This window comes from Leucopleurus acutus, assembly GCF_964270905.1.
Source record: "Leucopleurus acutus genome assembly, chromosome: 10".
Lineage (NCBI taxonomy): Eukaryota > Metazoa > Chordata > Mammalia > Artiodactyla > Delphinidae > Leucopleurus > Leucopleurus acutus.
Genome location: NC_139153.1, coordinates 97,544,651 through 97,560,074, shown reverse-complemented (window position 1 = coordinate 97,560,074; position 15,424 = coordinate 97,544,651). Strand labels below are relative to the sequence as shown.

General features: G+C 43.4%; 1 protein-coding gene across 3 annotated transcripts; it reads left to right on the top strand.

The window, feature by feature from the left end:
* The first annotated feature begins 715 nt into the window (after positions 1-715).
* TMEM14C (transmembrane protein 14C) lies at positions 716-7,917 on the top strand. Of its 3 annotated transcripts, none has more exons than XM_082847514.1 (6): positions 716-807; positions 1,866-1,935; positions 2,273-2,349; positions 3,175-3,276; positions 6,021-6,101; positions 7,018-7,917. In XM_082847514.1, exons 2-6 carry the CDS (start codon positions 1,913-1,915, stop codon positions 7,023-7,025), a joined length of 291 nt encoding a protein of 96 aa, XP_082703640.1. In that variant the 5' UTR covers positions 716-807; positions 1,866-1,912; the 3' UTR covers positions 7,026-7,917. The 3 variants fall into 3 exon arrangements, with proteins under 3 accessions (XP_082703640.1, XP_082703638.1, XP_082703639.1); XM_082847512.1 differs by having other exon boundaries at positions 6,021-6,108; positions 7,018-7,914; XM_082847513.1 differs by lacking the exon at positions 716-807 and adding an exon at positions 824-935 and having other exon boundaries at positions 6,021-6,108; positions 7,018-7,914.
* Positions 7,918-15,424: the final 7,507 nt, after the last annotated feature.

Below are 15,424 nucleotides of genomic sequence, written 5' to 3'. Positions count from 1 at the left end.
GGCTCCGGACGCGCAGGCTCAGCGGCCATGGCTCACGGGACCAGCCGCTCCGCGGCATGTGGGATCTTCCCGGACCGGGGCACGAACCCACGTCCCCTGCATCGGCAGGCGGACTCCCAACCGCTGCGCCACCAGGGAAGCCCCCCACTGTTCCCTTTTAAGATGCTTTTCAAGTAGCCTCACTCTTTGAAACAAACAGGGAAGTGCGCCACACTGTCTAGCCTGTCTAGTGGCCACCCTATCTTCTGCAGATAGAAAGTAGTCCCTTCCCATGGTAGCAAATAACGTGATCGGGCTAGAGTGACAGTCCTTCCCGATGGCCTGCATCTGGTTGACACCTGGTAATAGGGCCCTCTGTTGATGCAGTCCTTCAAAATCCAGCCTCGGATGCCCTTCACCCCCATCGGTGGCAGCCCCACCCCCTCACCGCAGACCTGGCCCAGCTCGCAAAGGCCTCTTGCAAAACTAGACTCCAAGCCTGAGCTTCCGGATTTAGGCCAGGCTGGCTTGAATCTGGGACGAGTGCCGGACGGCCGGCACCACGCCCAGCTCCCCGGATACACTGAGCGCTCGGCGACTCCCTGACCCGGGGACAAAGAGCACGCGCCGGCCTATCCGGCGCAAGCCCCGCCCCATGCCCTGCCCCCGGGACGCCCGGAGCGCAGCGACCTCTACCTCTAGCCCCGCCCCGTGCCAAGCCCCGCCCTCGGACTCAGAGAAAGCGCTGCGACATTTCCGGCAGGAGAGCGACTCCTGGCTCGTAGACGTGTGCACCCTCGTTGGCGAGTGCAGACCTTTGGGAAGGAGGTTCGTGTACTTTGGAATTATTATTACTATTATTTTACACCTGTTTTGACTTTTAGAAATGAGTTGAGAGGCTTTGCTGCCGCCTGCTCTTCGTCCTCCGGATCCAGGCGGCGGCTTTAGGCTGCGTGGTAGGTGCTTGTGTAGTCCCTCGTTTCCTGCTTTCCTTAAAGTGGGTTGTGAATCCTGCGGAGACCCTGAGCTCCTGAGGTAGATGCTTACCGAGGTAGCGTCGAGGTCATTAGTTTCCTGGAGGTTTTATTGGGCCATCTCCTTAAAAATCTCGGTGGCTCAGTGTCACGTCGAATTAATGACGGTGGTACAATTCCAAGCCCCCCCCTTATAGACAATAATTTAAACAGAAGATGTTATGTATTTTCAAGCTTAGCCTCGTTGGATACCAGATGCATTTCTTTAAGAAATTAGGAGTTACACCCTGCTTTGCCAAGGGTGTAGTGTTCTACGTAATTATGACTTGGGCTTTGTATATTTCATCCTTCCTCCTCGCTCCCCATCTAACGATAACTATGAGTGATGCAAAGTTAAATAACCATCTGAAAACTTTACAAATGTTGAGTATTGAAATCAATTCTTTGGGCAGGGGTGAAAAGCAGCACCCTTTCCCCCCAGAAAGGGCAACTAAAATACTTGAATTAAGGGCACAGGAGGTGTGTTTACTTTCCAGTTTAGTTATAATTTGGTTAGGTGTTGAGGAGATTAGCTCATTCACTGTACAGAGCTGGTCAGTGAAGTGTCCTGTGGGCCTATGTTATATTAGAATTTAGGTTATTACTAGAACGGCTGGTATCTGTTCAGCAATTACTTTGTGCAAAGCCCCTTTACATATTATCCCATTTAATGCCCATAGTAGCCCTAGGAAATTTGTACCGTTGCTATCCTCAGCGTAGGTATGGTGAAGGAAACTGAGGCTTAGAGACGTTGGGTGGCTTGCCCATTCTTCTTAGCTCCCAAGGGGCCGGAGCTGGAACTTGGATGCACTGCTTCCTGGCTGCTAGCGAGCTGTGCTGTTAATTGCCTCTGATCCAGCCCCTCCTCCGCAGGTGCAGGCCTGGTGTGATCTTGCATTTGGACAGAGTGAAAGAGAACAATGGAGAAGGACTCTGGCCCACTGTAAGTGCCCAGTGAAATGGGGGTGGAATAGTCAGGAGCTTTTCAAAACCAGAGTTTCTTTCATCATCTGAAAAGGGCGCTGAGCCAAGACTGCTGGACAGCTTGGGCTGTGGGAGGATACAGACGTGTAGGCCAGGGACTTGTGTTCGAGTCCCAGCTCTGCCACTGACTCTAGGCAAGCCATCTAACCTCTCTGGGATTTATTTGCATTTATATAGTGATAGGATGGTTCTGGAATGGTGACCTTTTTGATCCCATTCTATGGTTCCATGCTGTTTCGTTTGTTTTGTGTGTTTTTAACACGGTTAGCACCGATTTCTCACTGCTCCGTTTTCAGAGTGCCTATACATTGGATCGGCTTTGGCTACGCAGCACTGGTTGCTTCCGGCGGGATCATTGGCTATGCAAGAGCAGGTACGGTTTGTAGTTATGTAACCGCTTAAAATCTTATTCCCGGTGAAGAGTGAGTCCCCAGGGTCCTCAGACTGCAGTCTTACTGGAGTCAGGTTTGCTTTAGGCCCTCTCGCTGGAGTGCAGGCAAATTATCAGCCCTGTAGCTGCACTTGCCTTTGCGGTTATCCGGCTGAGCGACACCAGGCTTCTTGTCCAGTCACTTGCTTTTTGACTCTTTAGATAAAGATACCGGTTAGGGATGGTAGTAGATTGTTATTATCATCACCTGCCATACATCAGCCTTGACCCCAGAGGGCCAGCTCTGCTCTTCAAGTAGAAGGAAACCTCTGGTCTTCGCAGAAGCAGTTTTGAGGTCTCCGCATTAAATCAGGCACAGGTGTGTCAGTGAACATGCTTGTTTCCACCCCACTCCTTGCCTGCATCCCCCCTGCCATCACACACACCAGAATTCCTGCTCTCCAGGTCATTTTTTAACTCACTGACCCTCTCTCCCTTTCCTTTGGGGATGAGCCCAAGGTCCTGCCCATGGAGAGTTCCAGTCCTTGCAGGGTTAATCAGGCCTGGCTCGGAGCCCTCCCTTTCTCCCTGGGAGGAAGTGTTCTGCCTGTTAGAGGAGAGAGGACCCGTGTGGTACGACCCTGACCTCTCTATTAAAATGGCAAACTCTCCCATACATTATCCTGGTTGAGAATGCCTTGGTCCTGGACCGCGTTGAGAGACGTTCTCTTTGCTGTTTTCCTCTGTAGGGGAGGGCGGTCTGGTGGATTCTGTCAGTGAGATGAGTGTCTGCCATTGCAGTGCAGCTGTGTGTTTGCTTCCCTGCAGGCAGTGTCCCGTCCCTGGCTGCCGGGCTCCTCTTCGGTGGATTAGCGGGCCTCGGGGCCTATCAGCTGTCTCAGGATCCAAGGAACATTTGGCTTTTCTTAGGTATGTCGGTTTCATCGCCTCCCTGATGCATCCCTGGGTTGGTGGGATGTGACAGGTTCTTCACATTGCGACGGTTTTACTGCTTCTGCCAAGTCCTAGGCAAGTTTTGAAATGAGGGCGGCCGGGGGGGTGCGTCTTGTGCTGATTTCTACTTATCTTTTATGGACAGAATATGGAAAGGTTTTCATACCTCATGAATGTAGATTTACCCAGTGAAATAAGTGTTAAACTTGCGTAAGGCAGGCATGTGTCTCTTAACCATTGTGATTCCCCGCTGAAGACCGTCTGCTTGAGCGTCACTGAAGGACCACGTGTCTGGGTTAGGTCTGCATCGGTATTGCATTTTTCCCATTTGAAAATCATTTGTTAGCCTTTTAGATGTAAACTAAGTGTGTAAGATGTAGGCCCTGCCTTCAGGGAGGCTTTACCTTCGCCGGGGACATAAAACGTGACTGGAGCTGCTGCCGTGTCCTCTGGGCAGCACAGACGGTGAGGGGCGTGGGGAGGGGAAGATTACTTATCAGGGTGGCTTTGGTGCATTTTTCCTGAGCCCCACCCTGTGTCAGACACCCTGCTGGGTGTGTGGGCCCCTCGCTGTCCCCACAAACCCACAGGATGAGAAAACACGCAGTTCTGGCCCTCACGGGGAGCGGGCGTGTCACAGCGGTTTGTCCAAGTCGGCCTGGGCTGGGAAGGAGGAAGCGCCCCGCTCTCCGCTCTGCTCGGCGGCTCTCTTGCAGCCCCGGAGTTACTCTCAGGCCCCTCTGTCCCCTTTCTGACACCCCAGCGAACAACCTCACCATCTACTTGAAGACAAAACAGCAGCCGTCACGTGGAGACTCCCTCATGCCATCGCCTCTAAGCCTTCCCCTGTCCTGGTTCTTGTCTCCAAGGCTGGTCCCTCCACCAGGCTTTGGGTCTCTACTGCTTCGCCTTCGCCGGAGCTTTACACCGTCACTGATGCGAGCCCTTCCTCGTATCCTGCCTCTCAGGTGGATCCCACCCAGTGATGCTCCGATGTGCTCATCTCTCACCCATTTAAAAAAAAAAAAAAAAAAAGGACCTCTTGTGACCCCACCGCTTTCTTCAGTTGCTGCCCTTCTGCTTCCTCTTCAGGAACTTCTCTTAAAAAACATCCATTACACTCCCATCTTCACTTCCTCACCTCACATTCTCAACCCACCTCGGCCTCCACTTCTGGCCCCTTAGTCCACGGGAATAGCTCTCCCTGAGGCTGCCAGGAACCTGTGTGTTTCAAAATTCAGCGTACACTTCTTAGTCCTCATTTTATTTGGCCTTTTAGCTGTTCTCAGCACAGTACACCAGTCCATTTTCCATTCTCTTGTTTTTCCTTTTTATCTTCTGATTGCCTTTTGTCTGTTCTGTTGACCTGTCTTCCATTTCAACCATTAGATATCAAGGTTCTTAAAACCTGGCACTTTTAATGTTCTTTATACTCTCTCACTTGGCAATATGGTTGAAGCCCAGGTCTTAAATTACCACCGATACACAAATGACTCACAAATTTCTCTCTCCTCCGAGCTTTACTCTCGTGTATCCAGTTGCCTGCTTGAAAGCGTTCAGCTGTGTCATGGCATCTGCCCACACCTGGCTTCCTATCTTCACACACGCTTGGTCTCCTGGTGTCCTCCCTCCATTTGGGTCTCCATTGCTCTCCTCCCCTCTATCTCTGTCTGATTCATCAGCAAGTCCTGTCAACACTACCTGCAACTCGTATCCCAGGCTGTCCCCTTCCCTACCTCCACGGCCACCGTCCACGCCCCAGTTAGCCCCCCTCTTGCCTGCATTCCCGAGGAAGTTTCTCAGTTGGTACCCTACCTCCTCTCTGTTTTCCCTGAAGTTTGCTCCCTATGGTACAGCCACAATTATATTTTCAGAATGCAGCTCTTTGTATGTATTCCTCTGCGTAATATCTTTTAATGGCTTTCCATTGCTCTTCGGAAGAAGACCACAGTCCGTCCCGTGGCCCTCGAGGCTCTGTAGGCCGTGGCCCTCTTCCTCCCTCAGTCTCGGTTTCTGTGCCACACCACGTCTAGCAGCCCCCTCTCACCGCAGGGCCCTGCGTATATTACGCCCTCTGCCTGGAATGTGCTTTCCTCCCCTCGAGCTCGTTAATCGCGACTCTTCACATCGCGGCTCAGTCTTCACTTTCTCAGCAAGTCCTTCTCCCTCAGTGGGCTGGATCCCCTGTTCATCACGTTATTTGTATTGCATTAATTGGCGCCTGTAGCACAGATTATACTTCTGAGTTTTTATTTGTGTGATTCTTTCAAGTTAGTCCTATCAAACTCCAAATGCCGTTAGGGCAGAGATCTTTTTGATGACAGTTGTGTTCCCAGCACCTGGTGCAGTGCATGGCAGGTGGTAGGTATTTGAATAGATGTCAAGTGGGAAGAGCCTAAGAGCACACAGGGTAAATAGCATCGGCATAGGAAAAATGTAGTTTTCTCCTACAGCAATTTAGGAGAAGACTAAGAAATTTATGGCTGAAGAGTGGTAGGAGGTGAGGCTGGAAAGGCAGGCTGGGCTCAGACACTGAGAGCCTTTGACTCCAGTATTTGTACTTGGTCCCATTGACTGTGGGTGGCTGTGGAGCTCCCCGACTCGGGGAAGGAGGAGGTATGAGGTCTGGGCCCTTGAAAGATGGGTGGGAGTTTGGCCGTATTTTCATCCTCCAACATACAAGATGTAGTGATCTTTGACTCTTTTTATCTTTTCATCAGTTACATCTGGAACCTTGGCTGGCATTATGGGAATGAGATTCTACCACTCTGGAAAATTTATGCCTGCAGGCTTAATTGCAGGTGCCAGGTACCCTCTGCTCTGTTGCTAGTTCTAGTTTAATGCCCCAAACACTTTAGACGTTCAAAATTTTACTTGTTTCAGTATATCTGATGCTGAGCATCGACTGAAATGATTTAAATTCATATACAAATAGGAAAGGCTGCGAAAACAGCAGGTTTAATGTCAAAATGAAATAAGTATATTCGTTCACTTTGGAAATGGATTTTGCTTTCACATTTGCTCTCTGGTCCATGCTGGCCCCTTTCTGCAGTGGAGGAAGCTCCACGACTGCAGCCGTTCGTGTGACTTTCAGCGCGGGGTCCATGCTGCTTAGTTGTAAGGTGTCCTTTATTATTGAAAATTTTGCTGAAAGGGAATTCTGATTGAATCCTGTTTAACGTCAATCGTGATTAACTTTAATTATAAAATCCAAACCAGATTGTTCTTAAAAATGTAGTCTTTAAGTATAATAAAGATACCCCCAAAATAGAATTTTTAAAAATCTGCTTTGGAAAAAGATTACTTACCCAACTTTGATCATAGTTACGATGCTGTCAAGAATCATGTTTTATAATCAGCATAGACCAAGGTCAGGAGCTGTAAACTGGGAGGCTGGAGACCTACCATTGATGACCTGCCTGACTGGGGAGGCCTTGGTCTCTCCAGCCTTATTTTCTCATCTTTGAATTATTGGCTGTTAGATTAGCAACTTCAGCTCACGTGTATGATTTCAAAGCCCCAGCGCAGGACTGCCTTTCTCGAGTTCTTCCTTTGGCACCTCCAGGGGTGGGAGTTCATCGTGCTTGCTCTGCCTTGGCCCCTCCTCGCCATGTAGTTGTGAGGGACCTGCTGAGTCCCAGTCCCTTAAAAATAGTCAAGTGCCTGTGCTGTTCTTTATCTGATTTTTTGTTTTTTTTATGTGTTTCCTTTGAACAGTTTGCTGATGGTCGCCAAACTTGGAATTAGTGCGTTGGGTCAATCCCATCCGTAGTAGTCATGGCCCAGCTTGGACTCATGAAGAATTTTAAAATTTTCACTATTTTTAGCATATTAAGATAAATAAGTACAGCATTTTCACATATTCTGACATTTTACTTAAAACAAAAACAAACCAAAAACCCCAACTTTGCAGAGAAGAAAGTCAGTTATTATCATTACAACCCTAAAGGGGTGGGCAGAGTGTAACACAAGAGCTTCTCCTATAGGAGAAGCATACAGGTTGATTCTTGTACGTTGGTATTATCTGTTCTTTCTGAATCTATAGGTAAAATCTCCAGGGATAAAATGTAGGGTGTCGCCATTGGGGCCCCCGAAACCCTGTACCCTCCTCAGAGGAACAGTGTGGAAAAGATCTGTTAATGAGATTTAGGCTATCTGTTCTTCTGCTTATCTTAGAGCACAGACCTACTTTGAAATTATGTTAAGTGAAATCAATGAAAATAAAGTTTACTGTAAATAATATTTTCTTCGGTGTCTTTGTTGCCAGAGCTGTCTAGAACATAGAATGAGACGTGAATAGCAAGAAGATAAAAGAGCATGAAGGTGTTTCTGTTAACATTTTATTTAGGAATTACCCATCCTGAATAACTTAAAGACCAAAGAAGGAAAGTTAGTTATTATTTGATTAGGCGTTGCATTGAGCCTTGGATTTCTAAGATTAGTAGGACTGTGTGACCAAAAAAAGAGAAAAAAAAAGAAAAAAATGAAATTGTTGTTAACCAGCACTGAGCTAACTCATTCCGGTACCCCTTACCTTAGTTTCCCCCTCTTTAAAGAAAAGGGATATTTGCTACTTAGCTCAATCCGAACTGGTATTGATTGGATTTAGAATATGTAATTCAGGCATATACAATTTTGTGGATTGGCTTAAGCTCCTTGAAAGGAGTCCTAGTTTTCTCATCTTTGTTGTGTATGCCATGGCTTGACGTGTCTGCCAGGGCCCTCTTTTTTTTTTTGAAATTTATTTTATTGAAGTATAGTTGATTTACAGTGTGTTAATTTCTACTGTACAGCAAAGTGATTCAGTTACACATACGTGTATACATTCTTTTTTATTTTCTTTTCCATTAGGGTTTACACAGAATGTTGAATATAGTTCCCTGTGCTCTACAGTAGGACCTTGTTGTTTATCCATTCTATATATAATAGTTTGCATCTGCTCATTCCAAACTCACAATCCATCCGTCTCCCACCTGTCCTCCCACTTGGCAACCACAAGTCTGTTATGTGTGTCTGTGAGTCTATTTCATAGATAAGTTCATTTGTGTCATATTTTAGATTCCACATAGAAGTGATATCATATTTGTCTTTCTCTTTCTGACTTCATTTAGTATGACAATCTCTAGGTCCATCCATGTTGCTGCAACTGGCCTTCTTTCATTCTTTTTTATGGCTGAGTAGTATTCCATTGTAAATATGTACCACATGTTCTTTATCCATTTATCTGTTGATGGACGTTTAGATTGTTTCTATGTCTTGGCTATTGTAAATAGTGCTGCAGTGAACACTGGGGTGCATGTATCCTTTTGAATTGCAGTTTTCTCCAGTATATGCCCAGGAGTGGGATTGTAGGATCCTATGGCAACTCTACTTTTAGTTTTTTGAGGAACCTCCATACTGTTTTTCACAGTGACTGCACCAATTTACATTCCCACAACAGTGTAGCAGGGTTCCCTTTTCTCCACACCCTCTCCAGCATTTGTTGTTTGTAGACTTTTTAATGATGGCCATTCTGAGTAGTGTGAGGTGATACCTCATTACAGTTTTGACTTGTAGTTCTGTAATAATTAGCAATGTTGAGCATCCTTTCCACGTGCCTATTGGCCATCTGTATGTCTTCTTTGGAGAAATGTCTATTTAGGTCTTCTGCACATTTTTCGATTGGGTTTGTTTTTTTATTATTGAGTTGTATGAGCTGTTTGTATATTTTGGAAATGAACAGGGCCCCTTCTTAAAGCATAATGCTCATAGCTCTACACAGATGGGGTGTGACCAGGATACTGGATTCTAGACCACACATTTCTGTTAGTACAACCAGAATCAAAATAAGATTTTTGGACAGCCCCATCACAGCAGTGACTCATTAAGCTTATGGTCCACTGGCACCCCAGTTCTTTTTCTCACATGCTGCTGTTAATAATAACTACTCATAGATAAGAAAGGGTTGATGCTTGATGTCACATGCTTGCAGGTATTTTTTTTTTTTTTTTTTTTTTTTTTGGCGGTACGCGGGCCTCTCACTGTTGTGGCCTCTCCCGTTGCGGAGCACAGGCTCCGGACGCTCAGGCTCAGCGGCCATGGCTCACGGGCCCAGCCACTCCGCAGCACATGGGATCTTCCCGGACCGGGGCACGAACCCGTGTCCCCTGCATCGGCAAGCAGACTCTTAACCACTGTGCCACCAGGGAAGCCCGAGGCCCTGGATTTTCTTCTGTCATGAAGTGTTTCCTAAGGACACTAGTTTTGGCCACCTTCAGTTCTAGGGTTGGGGTGCTAGCCTTAGACTCTGAATGACAATGATTCCCTGGAGGTGGGAAGCAGTTCACGTCCAAGGTAGACCCCTGTGTGACTGCTCCTGTGGTTACCTCTGAGACTTCTAAGGCTGCCTACAGTTCCAAGGGGCGGGGGTGGGATGGGGTGTCTTCATTGGCCAGCAGCCTTGACAGTGTCCTTGCTAAGAACCCCTTCCTCTCCCTGGCCAAGTTTCCCAAGTACTTACTGTCCTAAGATTGTGCTGGGTCCCAGAAGGAAAAGAAAAACAAACCATGGCTTGCCATCGTGGAGTCTAGTGGAGAACACTGACATCTAGACAAACAAAGGCAACATAGAAATACATAGCTAATAGAGGTAGGTAGACATTACCCCAGGGGCACAAAAAACTGGTCAGTTCTCTTCAGGGAGTCTAGGAGGGCTTCACAGAGGAGATGGTGGTTGAGCTGAGCCTTGAAGGATGAGGAATTCATAAACAAGGACAGACAAATGTTGCAGGTAGAGGGTAGGTATGTGCAGTGCCTCTGAGGCATGACACTGCCTGGCACAGTTGGGTACCTACAAGTTGGTGTGAATAGCATAGAGCGGGTGAGGTTGGCAACAGCAGGAGATGAGACTGAAAGGCAAGGTCGAATCTAGATGACCTTGACATCCCCAGCTAAAGGTTTGAATGTAATCCATTTCCCCCCTCATTTTTGTTGTATTTTGTTTCATCATTTTTGTTGGTTTTTGTTTCATAAAGATTTGTGGAAGTTCTCTGTATATAATGGGCACAGGTCCTTTATTACATATTACATTTTCTCCCAACCTATTGTGTCTTTTAACTTTGTTTATAGTTTCTGTACGTCTTTACATAGTCAGATCTATTACTTCATTGCTTTACAAAGTTCTTTCTTATTCCAAATTATAAAAATACTCACCTTGGGCTTCCTTGGTGGCGCAGTGGTTGAGAGTCCGCCTGCCGATGCAGGGGACACAGGTTTGTGCCCTGGTCCGGGAAGATCCCACATGCCGCAGAGCGGCTGGGCCCGTGAGCTATGGCTGCTGAGCCTGTGCGTCTGGAGCTTGTGCTCTGCAGCGGGGGAGGCCGTAGCAGTGAGAGGCCCGCGTACCGCAAAACAAAACAAAGCAAGACAAAACAAAAACAAAAAAATACCTAGTTCACAAGGTCGTTTAAAATTGAGATAAAATATGCTTATGATAAAGAATGCGTGTAAGACAGAAGGGTATACAGCAAAATTGTCTCCTTCTGATCCCAGACCCTTAGTCTCTCAACTTAAGAGGTAGCCATTATTTATTTATTGTCCCAGAAGCTTTCTGTGAGTATAAAACATAGAAATGTATCCTTTTTTGGTTACTGTTAAGACAAGTGAGGGCACAGAATTAACACTGAGTTACGCTTTGCTACACTGTATCACACTTAACACCTTTTCTTTATCTGGACATGGAGACTACCTCATTCTTTTCAGTGGCTTTTTAATTATATGATGTGGCTTTCTAGTTTACCATTCCCCTACTGACAGAAAGGTACCTTGTTTCAAGCTTTTCGCTATTAAAAAAATGCTGTACCAAGGAACATCACTAAGTCCCGGTACACATGTGCAAATGAATCTTTAGGTTACATCCGAAGAAGCTGACTCAGAGCAGATGAGCATTTAAAATTTTAATTGTCCGCAAAAAGAGTTGTACGGATTTACACTCCCACCGATAGCAGTTGAGAAATTTTGTTTCCTCGTCTTTGCTTAACATGGCGTATTATCAGACTTTTTATCTTTGACACATTAAGCTAGGGGTCTGCAAACTTTTTCTGTAAATGGCCAGATAGTAAACATTTTAGGCTTTGTGGGCCATACCGTCTCTCTCCAGCTATTCAGTTTTGCCTCGGAATGCAAAAGCCACCATAAACAGTACATAACAGTACATAAACAGGTGAGTATGGCTACCTTCCAACAAAGCTGTATTTATGGACCCTGAAACTTGAATTTCATATCGTTTTCACATAGTACAAAATAATCTTATTTTGATATTCGTTCGACCATGTTTATTTTGATTTTTTTTTTTATAAAAAACATTCTTAGCTTGCCAGCTGCACAAAAACAGACAGTGAACTGAATTTGGTTCACTGACCGTGGTTCCAACCCCTGATCGAAGCCATTGTTTTATATATTTAGTATGACTTATTAAGCATCTTTTCATGTATTTATTGACCAGTGATGTATATTTTTTCTGTAAACTGCCCTTTTTTGTTTTTCTAATTGGTCTGTGACTCTATAATCAGTGTAGATTGTACTATGTTTCGATATTTGGTAAGGCAAGTCTGTCATTGTTACTTTTCTGATTCTTCTTTGCATACTTTTCCAGATAAATCTAGACTTAGCCTTTCAGCTTTAAATTTTACTAGGGGTTTTGATTATGATTGCAGTGAATTATAGGTAAATTTAGGAAGATTTGGGAGCTTTAAAACATTGACTCTTTAAAAAGTTTTTTTGAAATGTTGATTTACAATGTTGTATTAGTTTCAGGTGTACAACAGAGTGATTCAGTTATACATGTGTGTGTATATATATATATATATATATATATATATTCTCTTTTAGATTTTTACAGGTTATTACAAGATATTGAGTATATAGTTCCCTGTGCTATACAGTAGGTCCTTGTTGGTTATCTGTTTTATATATAATAGTGTTTATATTTTAATCCCAAACTCCTGATTTATCCCTCCACTCCCCTTTCCCCTTTGGTAACCATAAGTTTGTTTTCTGTGTCTGTGACTCTGTTTCTATTTTCTAAATAAGTTCATCTGTATAATTTTTTTTAGATTCCACATATAAGCAATATCGTATGATATTTGTCTTTTACTCACTTCACTTGGTATAATCTCTAGGTCCATTCCTGTTGTTGCAAATGGTATTATTTCATTCTTTTTTATGGCTGAGTAGTATTCCATTGTGTATATATACCATATCTTTATCCATTGATCTGTCAATGGACACTTAGGTTGCTTCCATGTCTTGACTATTATAAATAGTGCTGCTGTGAACATTGGGGGATGCATGTATCTTTTCGAATTACAGTTTTCTCCAGATATATGTCCGAGAGTGGGAGCATTGGATGATCTGGTAGTTCTATTTTTAGTTTTTTAAGGAAACTCCATACTGTTCGCCATAGTGGCTGCACCAATGTATATTCCCACCAACAGTGTAGGAGAGTTCCCTTTTCTCCACACCCTCTCCAGCATTTATTATTTGTAGACTTTTAGATGATGGCCATTCTGAGTGGTGTGTGGTGATACCTCATTGTAGTTTTGATTTGCATTTCTGTAATAATTAACGATGATGAGCATCTTTTCATGTACCTGTTGGCCATCTGCATGTCTGTGGAGAAATGTATATTTAGATCTTGTGCCCAGTTTTTGCTTGGGTTGTTTGTTTTTTTTTTATTTTGAGCTATATGAGCCGTTTGTATATAAAATATTTACTCTTCAATCCAGGACATTGTATGTCCCTTCATTTAATTCAGTTTTTCTTTTTTTAACGTCTTAAAACATTTTAGAGTTTTATTCACTTAGTTCTTTGCATTTCTATTAAGATTATTGCATGATATTTTATAGTTTTGTTATTATGCATGGAACTTCTTCATATATATTTTGTAATTAGGTATTAATCTGAGCAATGAATTTCTGATATTAATGTATATGCTTCAGTCGACTCAAGCGCATTGCTTGCCTTAGATTTTTGTCAACTACCCTTTATCTAGTGCTATGGCTTTATGTTGAAGTTAGAAACAATAGGGTATTTGCTATCACTGATGATTCCTAGAGACACTAGGCAAAGTAATAAAATAAGAGAAATAAATGATGTATAAAGTAATAGTGGAAAAGAAAGAAATCAAAGATTTTAAGTAGCTAATATAATTGTCTATCTAGAAAATCCAAGACAAGCAACTAAAATCCTATTATAACTAATGAGGAAGTTCTATAAAGCTGCAAGAAACAAGATCAGCACCAAAACCCAGTAGCTTTCTATCAGCAGCCATCATCACTTCTCTTCCATACTATTGCTAATACCCAAGTCCAAGCCTCACTGTCTTTTAATCTTCTAACAGGACTCCCTGTTTTCATGCTTTGGCCCAACAATTCATTCTTTACCCAGCAGGCAGAGGCATGTATCAAGTATAATTAGACTCCTAGTCTTAAAATTAAGTCATCTCTCACTACATTTATATCCCTTCTTTAGTCTCTATAACATCCTGGGTTTTTTTTCTTTTTTCTTAATAGCACTTATAATAATTTGCAAATATACAGGGTTTTTTGTGTGAGTGTTTATTTAATGTCTGCGGAATGTATGTTCTATGAGATTGGAGGAAATGACCTTTTCTTTTCTACCATATGTACCATATATACTACACTTAGTACATAGTGGTTACTTAGTAAATATTTTCTGAATGGATAGATTGATCAAATTTATTTCTTAAAAATAGACTTTATTTTGTGGAACAGTTTTAAGAGACAGTACAGAGAGTTCCCACACACCTTACACCCAGTTTCCCCTATTAGTAACATCTTACATTAACATGATACATTTGTTATAACTAATGAATCAATACTGATACATTATCACTAACTAAGTCCATACTTCATACAGTTTTTCTTATCTTTTAACTAATATCCTTCTTCTATTTTGGGATTTTATCCAGGATACCATACATTCAGTTGTCGTGTCTTCTTAGGCTCCTCTTGGCTGTGACTCTTTCTTAGACTTTTCTTGTTTTTGGTGACTGAGTTTTGAGGAGTACTGATCAGGTATTTTGTAGAATGCACTTCCATTGGAACTTGCCTAGTGTTTTCCTCATGGTCAGACTGGGATTATCGGTTTTTAGGAGGAAGACCACAGGGGTGAAGTGTCATTTTCATCACATCATATTAAAGTTACATATACGAACATGATATTACTGTTGATGTTGACCTTGATCATCTGGCTGAGGTAGTGTTCCTCAGGCTTCTCCATTGTGAAGCTGTTCCTTTTTTCCCCCTTTCCCATACTGTACTCTTTAAAAGAAAGTCACTATGCATATCCCACACTTAAAAAATGGGGAGTTGTGCTCTGCCTCCTTGAGGGCAGAGTATCTACATAAATTATTTGGAATTCTGCTGCATGGAAGATGCCTCTTCTTCCCTGTCTATCCATCCAACCATCCACTCCTTCACTGTGGAATCATGTATATATATTTCCTGGTTTGGGTTATAATCCAATACTTCTCCATTAATTTTCTTGCTCCAATTGTTGCAGTTTTGACCATTGGGAGCTCTTTCAGTTGGCCCATGGGTCCTTTGACATAGCCAATCAGTGTAGGCTTTTTTTTTTTCCCCTGTTTTTTGTTTTTATAGAACTTCCCTACTTTCTGGCACTGTAAGAGGCTCCAGGCTCATCTTGTATATTTCATGCTCCCATACTAGAATCAGCCATTTCTCCAAGGAGCCCTGGTTTCTCTTATTGGACAGTGATATTAGAAACCGAGACCTGGTGCCGGATAATGTTTGTTACTACTAGGACAGTATTTTATATTTTTCATCCCTTTTTACTTTTTAAAGTTGTTATTCCTTTTTCTAGTTTCTTAAGCTAAATGCTCAAGTTCACCATGTCTTCAGTGTTTTTGTTTTTCTCATAAATGGAACAAGTGTATAATTTTTTTTCTTTGAAATCTGTTTTGACTGAGTTTTATAGGTTTTAATACAGAGGTCTGTCACTGTCCATTTCTAAAGGATGTTTATTTCATTTTTGATTTTCCCTTTTGACTTTGTAGTGGTTAGAACAATGTTATTGAATTTTTTTTTTTGCGGTACGCGGGCCTC